This window comes from Peromyscus eremicus, chromosome 15 (assembly GCF_949786415.1).
Source record: "Peromyscus eremicus chromosome 15, PerEre_H2_v1, whole genome shotgun sequence".
NCBI classification, from domain to species: domain Eukaryota; kingdom Metazoa; phylum Chordata; class Mammalia; order Rodentia; family Cricetidae; genus Peromyscus; species Peromyscus eremicus.
The window spans coordinates 17,552,963-17,567,826 of NC_081431.1; the positions used below are offsets into that span (position 1 = coordinate 17,552,963).

At 44.8% G+C, this 14,864-nt stretch overlaps 1 protein-coding gene across 2 annotated transcripts in view; it reads right to left on the reverse strand.

Moving 5' to 3' along the window:
- Catspere (catsper channel auxiliary subunit epsilon) overlaps nt 1-14,864 on the reverse strand; it is a 111,760-nt gene that overhangs the window by 21,023 nt on the left and 75,873 nt on the right. For both annotated transcript variants that reach the window (XM_059280086.1, XM_059280087.1), the window contains exons 13-17: nt 14,743-14,818; nt 10,929-10,981; nt 6,231-6,281; nt 4,292-4,325; nt 4,145-4,224 (exon numbers count right to left, since the gene is read on the reverse strand). In XM_059280086.1, the coding sequence (XP_059136069.1) occupies nt 4,145-4,224; nt 4,292-4,325; nt 6,231-6,281; nt 10,929-10,981; nt 14,743-14,818 (294 nt within the window). The remainder of the gene's footprint in view (nt 1-4,144; nt 4,225-4,291; nt 4,326-6,230; nt 6,282-10,928; nt 10,982-14,742; nt 14,819-14,864) is intronic.

Sequence of the window (14,864 nt, forward strand, 5' to 3'; positions counted from 1 at the left end):
CCAGGCGGTGGTGGCGCACGCCTTTAATCCCAGCACTCGGGAGGCAGAGGCAGGCAGATCTCTGTGAGTTCGAGGCCAGCCTGGACTACCAAGTGAGTTCCAGAAAAGGCACAAAGCTACACAGAGAAACCTTGTCTCGAAAAACAAAACAAAAAAAAAAATAAAAAAATAAAATACAGTTTATCATTTGTTAGCTCTGTATTGATTTACAAAAAATACTAGATCCTTGACAGTATCTCCTTGTTCCCTGCCCAGATCTCTGCTTCACTTCAAAGCTATTGAACCTGACTTTCAGGTTGGTTGAAGTTTGCTGCTCCCCAACACTGGCTAGCCTAATCTGTCACTGTCTCATTCTCACAAAGTGCAAAGTGCATTCTCACAAACTTCAGCGTTAGAAGGCAGTACTTGGGGAGCCATTTTTGCTTCTGTGTTTACTGGTTTTGAGAAACCGTGAAGAGCTTCGAAGCTCAGTTCCCAAACAGGCGTGATGGAGAGCAGCTGCGTGGTATCTGGTGCTAGAGAAAATCACAGAAAAATGAAAAGCTCACATGAATGCTCTGGCCCCTTGCCACAGAAGAATGTGAGGACACTCACAAGCTAGCCATTTGGGTGGAAGCGGGAGTTTGACTATATCTTGTGTAAGCGGTAGAATTCTTGATTTACTAAGAATTAGGAGCTGATGAGATGAAATGGCTGATCAGGCAGAGCTCTGCATGTGCTACAGAGCCTGATGTCCTGAATTTGATCCCTGGAACCACTAAGTGGAAGGAGAGAACTGATCTGGTGCCCTCCCCCAAATAAATGTTCTTTTCTCTTTTCTTTCTTTCTTTCTTTCTTTTTCTTTCTTTCTTTCTTTCTTTCTTTTTCTTTCTCTCTTTCTCTCTCTCTCTCTTTCTCTTTTTCCCTTCCTCCCTCCCTCCCTCCTTCCTTCCCTTGCTTGCTTGCCTTTTTTTAGAATTAGGTGCAAAGTTGTATTTTGCTCAAGGACAAAAAGATCTCAGCCATGCCAGGACAGTTAGTGCAAAGAGCCACAGTGCCATCCTGTGTACCAAGTGTGTATTGCATGACCCATCATTTTGGGTTTTGCTTCATTGCGACTATGTGACAGAAAGCCTTGCTTACATGAGCTTGCTTGTTTTAATAAATTTTCATTAGTGTGGAATAGAATTCTAATTAAATCTGAGAATGCAGGGATGTCACTAATTGGCAGATAAATTCCCAACAGTTGGTAATCATTCTATGGAAATTCAGCTTTGGGAATTGGAGAGACCTCATTACTGATCTGCATATTCTGAACTTGGGGATGATGCATTCTATTAGCTAGGTCTTTTATTATCTGTGTTTAGGGGAGCATAAAAGCCGGACAGAGGGGCATTGGGAGAGAACAAGGGAAGAGTCGGTGACCATGTACACAGTGGCTGCAGTTCGATCAAGACGGTTCTTTTTGTTGTACACATTTGCACGGTGATCTAGTAGAGAGGGTGTGATGGCTGATATTGGTTGTCACCTTGCCAGGATCTAGAATCATCCATGAGGCAAGCCTCTGGGCACACCGGTGAGGGATGAATTTAGTTCAGGTTAATCTCCAAGCATGCCTGTGAAGGATTTTCTTGGTTACCACCCAGAAGGTGTATAGTATCTTCCATCAGCTGCCCAGATGTAAGGAGGTCCAAGGGCGAGCTTTCACTTTTCATCTCTTTGCCCTTGTGTCTTTGTGCTGTGTTCACTGGCCTTGTTTGCCCTACTAGTGAGAGTCTTCCTTTGCTGACGTCAGGGCTCAGCCTCTTCAGCCTTCCAATGTGGACTGAAGACAGTGGCTTTCTGGGATAATCCAGGACTTCAGTGCTAGACCAGGACTGTGAGACATCCTGTCTCCTAGATTGTGTGGCTTCTGGGTTTTCAGTCTCTTCCGTGTGAAGACAGCCATTGCTGGACTACCCAGGCCGTATCTTGTAAGCCAGTCAAGTAAACTTCCTTTTAATATATATTCGTTCTATGTGCTCTGTTCCTCAGAGGACTCTGATAGAGAGGGGAGAGACGATCTGGGAGACAGGGGAGCATTCAGGAACAATGTTCTTAACTAGTAAAGGGCTGTCAACATGTTTCCTAAGGGGAGAGACAGGTTTTAGGCAGTTCACCTATGCTGTGCTGGCTAGTTTTATGTTCAATTGACACAGACTAGGTTCATTTGGGGAAAGGAAGGCTTAATTAGGGAAATGCAGCCACCAGATTGGTCTCTGTGCAAGCCTATGGTACATTTTCTTGATTGATGATTGATGTAGGATGGCCCAGCTCACTGTGGACAGTGCCACCTCTGTGCTAGTGGTCCTGAGTTGCTATAAAAGAAGCAGACTGAGCAAATCATAAGGAGCAAGCCAGTATGCATCACTCCTCCATGGCCTCTGTATCAGCTCCTGCCTCCAGGTTCGTACTCGGCTTGAGTTTCTGCTCTCACTTCTCTGGATGATGGACTACAAACTGTATGCTGAAACAAACCTTTTCTTCCCCAAGTTGCTTTTGGTCATGATGTTTCATCACAACACTAGAAGTCCTAACTTAGACATGTGGTGACTAAGAGGGCATGGTACAGGTGCTTAAAGATGTATAGATGACGTGTTGTCGACATTTGATTGATGTCACCTTTGACTCATTCATCGTCATCCTCTCCCTTACTACTCACATATCAACCATCAATCAACTCTTTCTGGTTCCAATCACTAGTTTGTAGCACAGATGAACTTCTTGGTCCATGGTACCTTTTCCATCATTCCCCACCCTCCTAAATATCATTTTACCAACAGGTCTCCCTACTCAGACTTCTCTCCCTAGAATCCAGAGAGACCCAGCTCAAGCAAACACTCACTCGTTGGACTGTTTTGGAAGAAGGGAAGGAAAGCCTTGCGTGGTCTAGACTCTCCGAAACAGCTTTCTGCCCCTTCTGCTGATGTTTCCATTGACTTATGCCCCAGCATTATGTGTTTATACATTTTTTCCCTCCAAGTGCTCCTCTGGCTTGAAAGGCTTACCTAGTGGAATTCACCACTACTCTTCCCCTTTCCACCTTTCCTTCAGGTCCAGCTAAATATTCATTATCCTTTGAGGATCCAGTGCATGTTTTCAGAATATCTCCCAGAGCCTATCAGTCCTCATAGCTGGGGTGGATTCTTTCCTTTTGAGTTCCAATACCTGATACCCATTTCATTCTTGTCTATAACTCAACTTGGCATATCAGCTCTGTGTCTCTTTGGTCCATCTTTTGAGGGTAGAGAGCCTGTCCTTGATCCTTGGATTCCTAGGGCTTGGCACAGTACTTGTAGAGTATTTGGTATGGTTTTTTTTTTTTGTTTGTTTGTTTGTTGATTTTTTTTTTTCGAGACAGAGTTTCTCTGTGTAGTTTTTTTTGGTGCCTGTCCTGGATCTCGCTCTGTAGACTAGCTGGCCTCGAACTCACAGAGATCTGCCTGGTTCTGCCTCCCGAGTGCTGGGATTAAAGGCATGCACCACCACCGCCTGGCCAGTATTTGGTGTGGTAGTTGGTGGAAAGTGGGCACTGAATAATGATAATCTCAATTGAAGAGCATGTTTTACTGGGAGAGAACGTGTGCTTTTTAATGTTTATTGTTTACTTATTTTTACTCCTGGGAAAATAAACATTATAAAACAAGGAAACAAACCCAAAACTAGGTCTCAGTAGGGGAAGGAGAGGCTCGGTGCCCAGGAAAACTAGAAGGTTAATACTAGCGAGGATTAGGGCCATGCACAGTGGTTTTTGATGAGTGATCGTAGCTTCATGATGTAGGTAGGAGAGGGCACAGGGTATAATCTTAGAAGTACTCTGGGTGGGGAAGCTAGCATGCTAAGAGAAGCCTGCTGGCCCCAGCAGGAAGTCTCAAGTGAGGTACCACCACTGCTGCCCTCTCCACCTGAGAGAAGCTAAGCCCTTCTCAGCCCAAGTCATCCCCTAAGTCTGAAGAGGCCAGAATAGGGCATCAAACCCCCTGGACCGGGAATTACAGGTGGTCATGAGTCACTGTGTGGGTGCTGGGAACTGAACTCAGGTCCTCTGTAAGAGCAGAATGCACTCTTAACAGCTGAGCTGTTTCTCCAGCACACAAATTAATTTCCTAAGTGGGTATAAACTTACAGCTCTATTATAGGGTGAAAGGGCTCATTGAATTCAAGTCTCCGAGGGCAGCCGTATTTTCCCACATCATACCTTATTTTCTAGAAAAAGAAAAATGCTTTAGTTTGTGTCCATTTATCCCAGTGACAAAAAGTATGCTTTTCTTACCACATTTTCAGGTGGACTATCTCTCAGATATTCCCTGTGGGAAAAAGACACCTGTTATTATCTGCTTAATCTTCCTCCTTTCTGACTGAAAAACTAAAAGCATAGTTTATTTAGGCTGGTGTCATGAAAGCCAAGTAGAGGAACAGGATTCTAAACTAGCAAGTGCTTCCTACCAACTGGCACTTTCCATGTCTTTTGCCATCTCTGTAAATACAGTCTCACATCCACCAACAATCAACCAGGCACAGGCCACTGTCTTTCATTTGGAGACATGGAACCATGTTTTCAGAAATCATATGAAACTTGATTCAAGGTCACAAACCCTGTTTCGCTAGTGAGAAGGATCCATGGTTGGAAAATCTGTATTCACTGTTCTCCTAAAACCGTGTCCCCAGAACATCACTGTCCTACTCACTTCCTATTTATGTGAAGAGACACCGTGGCCAAGACTTATTCTTTAAAAAGCATTTAATTGGGGGCTTGCTGACAGTTTCAGCAGGTTAATTGTGATCATCATGGTGTGGAGCAGACAGGCAGGGTATTGGAGCCGTAGCTTAGAGTTTATAACCCAATCCACAGGCAGCAGGCAGAGAGAGAGAGAGAGAGAGAGAGAGAGAGAGAGAGAGAGAGAGAGAGAGAGAGAGAGAGAGAGAGTGAGAGAGACTGGGCCTTGTATGGGCTTTGGGAACCTCAGAGCCCACTCCCACTGACACACCTCCTCCAACAAGGCCATACCTCCTAGTCCTCCCCAAACAGTTCCACTCACTGGTTACTGAGTATCGCATTATATGAGCCTATGGGGGCCATTCTCATTTAACTCACCACAATTACTAAATGAAGGAGTCAGAAACAACAGACTTTGTTTTTAAAGACAAGGTCAGGTGATGCCCAGGCTGTCTTCAAACCCATTGAGCCTTTTGCCTTCACCTTGCAAATGCTGGGATTATGGATGTGTGCCCCCATGTCTTATGTGTGTGTGTGTGTGTGTGTGTGTGTGTGTGTGTGTGTGTGTGTGTTTTGTCATGCCTGGCCAGTACTCTACCACTGAACCATATGCCCACTTTTAGATGTGTATTTTAATTAATTAATTGACTTATTTATTGTACATGTATGATGTATGTGAATGTGTATGTATATATTTGTATGAATACAGAAACATATATACTATGGCATGCATACAGAGGTCAAAGGACACCCTCTGGTGTTGGCCCAGGTCATCCACATTGCCTGTGACAAGGTCTTTTTACTGTTTGCCACTGAGTATGCCAGTCTAGCTGGTCTGCAAGAATCTCTTGTTATGGGGTTGGGGATTTAGCTCAGTGGTAGAGCGCTTGCCTAGCAAGCACAAGGCTCTGGGTTCAGTCCTCAGCACTGAAGAAAAAAAAAAAAAGGAATTTCTTGTTTCTTTTCCCGATCTCACTGTAGGTGCTCTGAGATTTAAGGTAAATATTACTATGCCTGGAACTCCAAGGGTTTGGGGGACTTTACTCCCTGAACTATCTCTCTAGGCCCTAGTAGTCTATTTAAAAACCCCCAGTAATTCCCTAATTTCAATTTATTCCTGTAATGGAATCCTTCTCCTCTGTGAACTCAAGAGATGTCTGTAAGTTCTAACTAGGTAATTATACAGTCATGTAGAAAAGGAAGGTGGGAAATAAATACTCTATTTGTCTTCCTTAAATGAGAAGGAACAATATGGGATTTGAGACTAAATGATACTTTCTTTGTTTATTGAATTGAACCAGAGAGGACAATGATAAGTGTGCTTGTACGTGTTTCAGAGAAGGTTAAAGGTTGTATCTCTAGCTTTTTTTTTTTTTTAATTTGGAAACTGCCAAGCCGAATACATGCATGCCAGTGGTATTTCCACCACAAAGTACTAGCCGATTATGAACTACTAGCTGTACATTAATATGCTTATGTTAAAAATATTTCTTACTTGTCAATCACATAAGAAAAATCACGGCGATGACATCCAGTTCTATTAAATCTACAAAAATAAAACATAATGTAGTTGTAAGGTCATTCCTCATAAATGTGTAAACAATTCATCATTGAACCCAGTGGTTCTGAAACTGGAGATTGTTACATAATTGATTTACTAAATTAAAGTCTCTGGGATCAGCTTGTGGCCTTAGCATTTCTATTTAAAAAAAAATCATTTTCACAAACTTTTCTGATTTTCCTCATATTTCGTACATACTTATTAAAATTTTAGAAGAAATAAAGGAGAAGAGAATGTTCAAAAACTACAATGATCAGTTAGGTAGGATTAAGTATAAGAGGTCTATTAGAGGGCTGGAGAAATTGCTCAGAGGTTAAGAGTACTGACTGCTCTTCCAGAGGTCCTGCATTCAATTCCCAGCAACCACATGGTGGCTCACAACCATCTGTGATGAGATCTGGTGCCCTCTTCTGGCCTGCAGGCATACATGCAGGCAGAACACTGTATACATAATAAATAAACAAATCTTAAAAAAAAAAAAGAGGTCTGTTATACCAACTTGTGACCACAGTTAACTATATATTGAGGTGTTTTTTTTTTGTTTTTTTTTTTTGTTTTTTTTTTTGGTTTTTCGAGACAGGGTTTCTCTGTGTAGCTTTGTGCCTTTCCTGGAACTCGCTTTGGAGACCAGGCTGGCCTCTAACTCACAGAAATCCACCTGGCTCTGCCTCCTGAGTGCTGGGATTAAAGGAGTGCGCCACCACCACCTGGCATATTGTGCTTTTGAAGCCTGCTGTGATGGCAACACACAATGGCTGTCAACTTGACTACATCTGGAATTTACCACCATCCCCCCCCCCCATGGAGGGGCACAACTTTGAGGGATTTTTTTGCTTAATTTGAAATGAGAAGATCCACTTCTACTCTGGATCTTTGAGGCAGGAAGACACACCTTTAATCCAGATCTTTTGAGGTGGTAAGGTCCACCTCCAATTTGGGCCATGCCTTCTACTGGAAGCCTATATAAGGACATAGAAGAAGGAAGCTTTTTCTCTTTGCCCACTTGCTCTTGCCTCACTAACAAGACTGTTCCCTCACTGGCATTAGAGCCTACTTCTTCAGGATTCCAGCATATACTGAAGATCAGCTGAGACATCCAGCCTTGTGGACTGAACAACTACTGGATTCTTGGACCTTCCATTCATAGGCAGTCATTGTTGGATTAGCTGGACCACAGCATGTAAGTCATTCTAATAAGTCCCCTTTCTCTCTCTGTATAGATTCATTCTATAAGTTCTGTCACTCTAGAGAACTCTGACTAATATAGCTGCTAAGACAACGGACGTGTTCTCACTACAGAGTGATAACTATGGGAGACAATGCAAACATTAATTAGCTAGATTTAGTCATTCCACAATGACATCAAAACACCATGTTATACACAGCAAATACAATATTATCTAGTAACAAGTAAAACACAAAACAGAAAGCAACAAATCTTGGAGAGGGTATGGAGAAATTGGGGCCTCCATACATGGGTGGCAGTACTGTAACCATGGTACAGCCATTGTGGGCAATGGTTTGGCAGTTCCTCAATAAATTAAAGGTCAGACTGACATGTGATCCAGCATCTTCATTCTGTAGTGCAAACCTGAAGCAATCTAAAGTGTGTTTCAATAAAAATGTGTACACAAATATTCACAAAAGGCCAAAGGCAGAGTCTCATCACAGCTATAACAGAACACCAGCTGCAGCCTCCCTCCCCACCGCCCACATCTGTGGATCCCACAGACCATCCCCTTGTGGACTGAACCTCTCTCTCCTCTTTTTTCACTGCATCCCAGCCTCCAACACCAGCAGCCACTCCCTGTGAACATACTAGCTGAACAGACCAGGAAAACCGGCAACACACAGCCATCATACTCTCCAAAATAGAATACAAAGGATCAATGAACCACAGTTGGTTCTTTGTGAAAATCAACAAGATAGACAAACCCTTATCTAAACCATGGATCTCCCTGGGAAGGAGAAACAGAATGGATTTTTATGGGTAGACTGGGGACAGGTAGGGCCTGGAGTGGGAGGAGGAGATGGGATGGAGGGAGAGAGTACAGGGAGGGCTGGTTGGAATTGGGGACATTTGGGGTGTCATGTGGAAACCTAGTGCAGTGGAAACTTGCTGGGATAACTGAAGGTGGTCCTTAATGAGGACTTTTAGTAATGGGGGACATGGAGTCTTAACTGGCCATCTCTTGTAGCCAGGCAAGGTTGCATTCAATTGAGTTGTTAGCCAAGTGAGTCCCATGGAAATCCCCAAACAACCCAGGCTGATGTTAAGACAAAAGGTTGATCTCTGAAAACTGACAGTGGGGGCCCCATTGCTGAGGACAACATCTATACAATTCACTAAACGTGAAGAAGTTGAACTGGTGCCTACATGGAACCTTCACCCCTACATTCTAGTCTCTTTGGTGTGGAAAGATACTTCGCAGGCTACTGAAAGAGAAATATGGAAACCAACCCAGCCACAAAACCTTTGACCTACAAGCTGTCCTGCCTGCAAAATATGTTGGGGCCATAGTGGTACAGAACTTGTTTAACTCTGTGAAGCCATGTTACTTTGACTGTCTAAAACACCTGATTGGGCTAATAAAGAGCGGAGTGACCAACAGCTAAGCAGGAGAGAGAATAGATGGGGCTGCCAGACAGAGAGAATAAATAGAGGACAAAAGAAGAGGGAAGAGTGAGAAAAGGAGAAGGAGAGGAGGATGCCAAGGGCCAGCCACACAGCCACACAGCCACACAGCCACACAGCCAGCCACACAGCCACACAGCCAGCCACACAGCCACACAGCCAGCCACAGAGTAAGAAATTAAGATAGACATATAGAGTAGAGAAATGTAAAAGCCCAGAGGCAAAAGGTAGATGGAATAATTTAAGAAAAGCTGGCTAGAAACAAGCCCAGGCATTCAAAAGTAAGAATAAGTCTCCATGTACTTATTTGGGAGCTGGGAATAGACACTTGTTTTGGACTAGAGCAAGCCATTTCCTAAATACTGAGATATAAATCCATGACCTCCAACCATTCACACTTCACACTCCTGCCCTCACAAAAGCAGTTGTTGTCTTCATTAAGCACTGGACCTCTGCTGTGGGATGGTCTGTATGTCAAATGTGTTGCTGATTGGTCAACAAATAAATCACTGATTGGCCAGTGGCCAGGCAGGAAGTATAGGCGGGACTAACAGAGAGGAGAATTGAGAGAACAGGAAGCTGGGTGAGGGAGACACTGCCAGCCACCACCATGACAAGCCGCATGTGAAGATCCCGGGAAGCCACAAGCCATGTGGCAAGGTATAGATTAATGGAAATGGATTAATTTAAGCTGTAAGAACAGTTAGCAAGAAGCCTGCCACAGCCATACAGTTTGTAAGCAATATAAGTCTCTGTGTTTACTTGATCGGGTCTGAGCGGCTGTGGGTCTGGCGGGTGAGAGATTTGTCCTGAGGTGGGCCAGGCAGGAAAACTCTAGCTACAGACCTCAGTCAAACATTCTTGTATGTGTTGACTCAGATTCTCTACCGTTCAGAAGACAGCTTTACAAACGGGCAGCACAGTGTGCCTCATTGTGAGGGTGAGGAAATTCAGACCTTGGGATGCTCTGAGGGAATCGTTGGTGGTTCTGTTAGGTTATAATAAAAAACACCTATCCAGGAAAGAGTGCGGGAAGTAGAGGCCTCGCTAGCACAGGTGTAGACAACTCTCCGACTAGGGGAAATCGTGAGTGGTTTAAGTAGGAAAGAAAGTAGGGGAAGGGCTTCTCTTGTTTTCTGAGGCTGTGCTGTAGACTGTCAGGTAACAGCAAACACGGAGACGGGCTTGTGAGGAGAGAAAGTGGCCGTCTTAGTCAGGCTTTCTACTGCTGTGAAGAGACACCATGACCACCACAACTCTCATAAAACATTTCATTGGGTGGTTTATAGTTCAGTGGTTAAGTCCATTATCATCATGGTGGGACATGGCAGCATGCAGGCAGACGTGGTGCTGGAGAAGGAGCTGAGAGTTCTACATCTGGACCTACAGGCAACCGGAAGTGGTCTGAGACACTGGATGTGGCTTGAGCATATATGAGACCTCAAAGCCCACCCCCACAGTGACACATTTCATCCAACAAGGCCACACTCCTCCAACAAAGCCACACCTCCTAATAGTGCCACTCCCTATGAGCTTATGGGGGGCCGATTACATTCAAACTACCACAGTGGCACCAAAAGAGATACTGCCTCAAATGTATATGTGCCTTGGCAATCATTTCAAACCAGAATCTAGAGAACTGGCTTGGGGGTTAAGAGCACTGGCTGCTCTTACAGAGGACCTAGGTCTGATTTGCAGCGCCCCGTTGGTGGCTTACAACTGTCTGTAACTCTAGTTTTACTCGATGCCCTCTTCTGGACTCTTAGAGCACCAGGCAAGCACGTAGTGTACAAATATATACGCAGGCAAAATACTCACACACATCAAATAAAATATTCAAACTAACTGAAGCTGGACACCAATTCCTGTTCAACTTTAGATTTCATCGTGAACACGCCAGTTAGGGACTGGTGTTTTCAACCGATGATTACCACTCCATGCACCATTTGTTTTAAAGCTTAAGAGTAAGACCCAACGAATGGAAGTGACATACTTACCCTCTAACCTGAATGTGCTTATTTGCATCACATCCAACAGCAATTTCAAACACCTGAAAATGAAGTAATTTTACAAAGTGAATTCAGCAACTCGGACTCGCAGGACCTGAGCTGGCTCTAGAGCCAAACACAGTTATTACACTTTAGATTAGAAACAAAGACTGAATATCCCTTATCTGAAACGCGTGGCACCAGAAGTATCCCAGATTTTAGAGTATTTGCATATACCTAATGAGATGTCTTGGAGGTGAGCCCCACTGGACCTCATCTTCTCCCTCCGCCGCTGCAACCCTACCAACTCCATGCTTGCAGCTGGCGTTGTAGACTCTGCCAGCAGGCATCTATAATGTACTTCACTCACGCAGTAATTTGCCAGGGAACTGAGTAGCCTCGCATGCAGCAGCTTCTCTTGCTTTGCTACTTCCGGTTTACACAGCGCTAGTCTCTATTCAAAGGAGTAACAGGTCAACTACTGATAGGCTACATACCAGGCCTACGGATATTTGTTTTAAACACCCTAACCTCACGTGTGTGATAGCCTTCTGTTCCCTTCCACGTGCTGTGATTACAGGTGCCGTGCGTTTCCACATTCCCAGTGTGTATCCGAGCTACCGCGGATACGGTTGCTTAGCAGCCAGCACAGCGTCTGCCAGACTGTGAGAGGCTTTATTAACAAGTTTTACTCTGTCAATGCTTAGAAATATGTTGCTTAAAAATTACACACAGCTTATGTGGGACTAAAGTAAGGACCATATTAGCCTTAAAAGAAAGCTTAAGAAGACAGCCAGGGTTGAAAATATAGCAGATTAAAAAAAGAAAGAAAAATAGCAGATAACTGCTTTCAACTTCGTCGAACTGCCCGTGTTTCTGTCAGAGCCAAGGGCCTGGTCTCTCTCCCCTGCCTTGAAAGCCATGGCCTTCTGGTCCTCTTGCCAGAGGTCTTTTCCACAGGGGGAGTTCTTGGATCTCATTTGCTAACCATCTCACCCACAGGATACGATTTATTTTCCCAACAAAGCTGACTTGCGTCTCTTATTACCTACGTTCATTCAGTCTTTTCTTCACTGCGAAATTCACCCAGCAGCAGCACGGTCCTGCCCTTACGTTTACTGAGCAGTCCGTATCCCATCAAAGGGTGGCTGTACTACTCAACTCTATTGTGGTCAGGACAAATGGTGTCCATCACATGATGGTTTCATTTGTAATACCCCATTCTCATCCTGGCCTCAGTTGTCAAAAATCACAAGCCCCAGAACCAGTGACCATAGCTAGGATTAAAAATAGGAATTGTCTTGCAGGTGTACCTGGAAAAGGAGCTGTGCAAAGAGGAAGCCTGTTTTCTAAGGAAACTACAGCACAGGTTAGGCACGTGGCCTTCTGGACATCTGTTTGGAGATAATCTGATCAAGAGCCTAAGAAAAACCATTTCTCTTTAGTTCAGAGACAGGACAGGACTGCTCTTGCCTCAGCTCAGGGTCGGGCCCAACAAATTTTATTTTATGCATCTGTGTATTTGCCTGCTTGTTTGTGTGTACATCACATGTATTCAGGTGCTCACAGAGGCCAGAAGAGGACATGGGAGCCCCTGGAGCTGGAGTTGCAATCAGTTGTGAGCCAGCCCATGTGGATGCTAGGAACTAAACCCTGGGAACTGAACTCTTAGTCACCGAGCATTCCCTCAGCAGCAGGCCCAGCTTATGGAACAATGGGTCCCACATGGGGATTCTAGTGGCCATTGTCACTGACATGCTGGTGTGCAACATATTAGAGCTGTCATCCCTTCATGGAGCAATTCTTCTCCCAAAGAATTAGCAGGGACACCTGGGGGCTGGCCTACACCTCTGCATGTTCAACTCTTGGTGTGTGGTCGAAAGTTTGTTGGAGATCACAGTTCTATTTGCTGCAGGCAATGAGACCAAATGACAAAGGTAGCAGGCTCCAATCCAAATGGCTCACTGTAGGTCATTTGGTCTGGCAGTTTTAAGAAGAGCCTGACATCATCAGATGGAGAAGAGGGTAGAGCTGTCTGTCTCTGGACTCTTTTCCCAGGAGGCCAATGACTTATTTAGTAATTCATGAGCATGGCTCCAGAGCGCAAAGAAGGGACTCTGTGCTTGAGAACACACTCTCTGTTTGGTGGACAGGTTCTGACTTCCCTGTCTCTACCGCATGACATTTTCCTGTGGCTTAGGAGGGCTGCTGCACAACACTCCGTTGCATGTCTGAAGGTATCCACAAAGGTCAGGGCCAAACCTCTCAAGGCAGAAAGTCCAGACTTAGTCAGAGCTGCAGTTTTGTGCTCCCACTGCCCAGTGCAGGTGGGTAAGTGGCGCAGCTGGTGAATATGGGTGGTGTGGTGGGGGGTACTGCTAACACAGTGCTAGGCAGCAGGTACTAGCACCCCTAAACATCTCGTTTACCTCAGTTAAACCTGGCCCTGGTACAAACAGGGGCTTGCCCGACATCCTAAAGAAGGGGCACCAAAGCCCTATTCCATGTTGTGTGCCTGTGTTCCTCATGGGCTCACTGTATACCGGCTGGCTGCTGGTTAGACTGAGGAGGACTGACAGATCGCAGACCCAAAGGAGGTAAGTGCCAGCGGCTGCCAGAACATCCTCTGGCTGTTTCTCACCTTGGTGCTGCCTTCTGTGCCTCGTCAGGGAGCCCCTCTGCCTGCTGTGTCCACTTATTCTTCAATCATATGTTTCATCTATCTTGTTTTTCCCCCACCTTTCCCTTCTCCATCAAAGTTGCTTTCTCTCCCCTCTGAGCTACTTGGTGACTGTGCGCTCTGTGTTATCTTACACCAGATGTATTTCCCTCTAGGGAGGACACTTTAAAATTCCCATTACCACCGGGCGGTGGTGGCGCACGCCTTTAATCCCAGCACTTGGGAGGCAGAGCCAGGTGGATCTCTGTGAGTTCAAGGCCAGCCTGGGCTACCAAGTGAGTTCCAGGAAAGGCACAAAGCTACACAGAGAAACCCTGTCTCGAAAAACAAAACAAAACAAAACAAAACAAAAAATTCCTATTACCAAGTTCACAGATGGAAAACCAGACTATAAGGGGACAGAGTCAGCTCTTCTGGATGAGTGGAAACGCATGATCCATGTGGATGTGTCTGGCAGACTCCTTTGACAAATCCTACCCTGTTGCATTTGTTCCCATTAATTTTGATTTTCCTTTACACAGTTTACCTTCAAACCTTCAAAAAACTAACAGTGTTACCCTCTTGCGTACATTTATGCAATCTCACTTTAGGTGAGAGACTCATAGCAGAAGACAGAAATTGTATCTTCTGCTTCCAAAGCAAAGGATGCTTATCTTCCCCGTGAAACCCAGCAACAGGAGTAGAGGGGTGAGGACTGTATGAACATAAAACGTATTATTTAGTTTATGAACCATACCTTTTTTTAGTGTGTGTATGTGTGTGTGGTGTGCTTGTGTGTGTGCTCATATATGTGTAGGTACATATGTGTGTAGGTGAATATGCATGTGTGTAGGCCTTAGGTATTAGGAGTCATCCTCCACCACTCTCTACCTTATTCTTTGAGGCAGAGTTTCTCTGTTGAACTCAGAGCTCACAGACATGACTAGTCTATCCAGCCAGCTTGCTCTGGGGATCCCCTGACTCCACCACCCAAGTGCTGGAATTACAGGTGGGCTGCCATACCCACCCAGCATTTCTGTGAGTTCTGAAGATCCAAACTAGTCCTCAAGCTTTCATGGCAAGTGCTTATCTAGTGATCCACCTCCCAGTCCCTGACTATATATTTTTGAAGGAAAATAGTTGATCTCTAAACCAGTCACCTACCTGTTTGGCCATCGGACATGTTTTTGAAAATTCACTAGGTCGGAACTGAACAAGCATGAGACCCGTGTTCTTGTCCCTAGGAAAAACAATCCATACAGGTTATTGTAGAATCATGACAACAG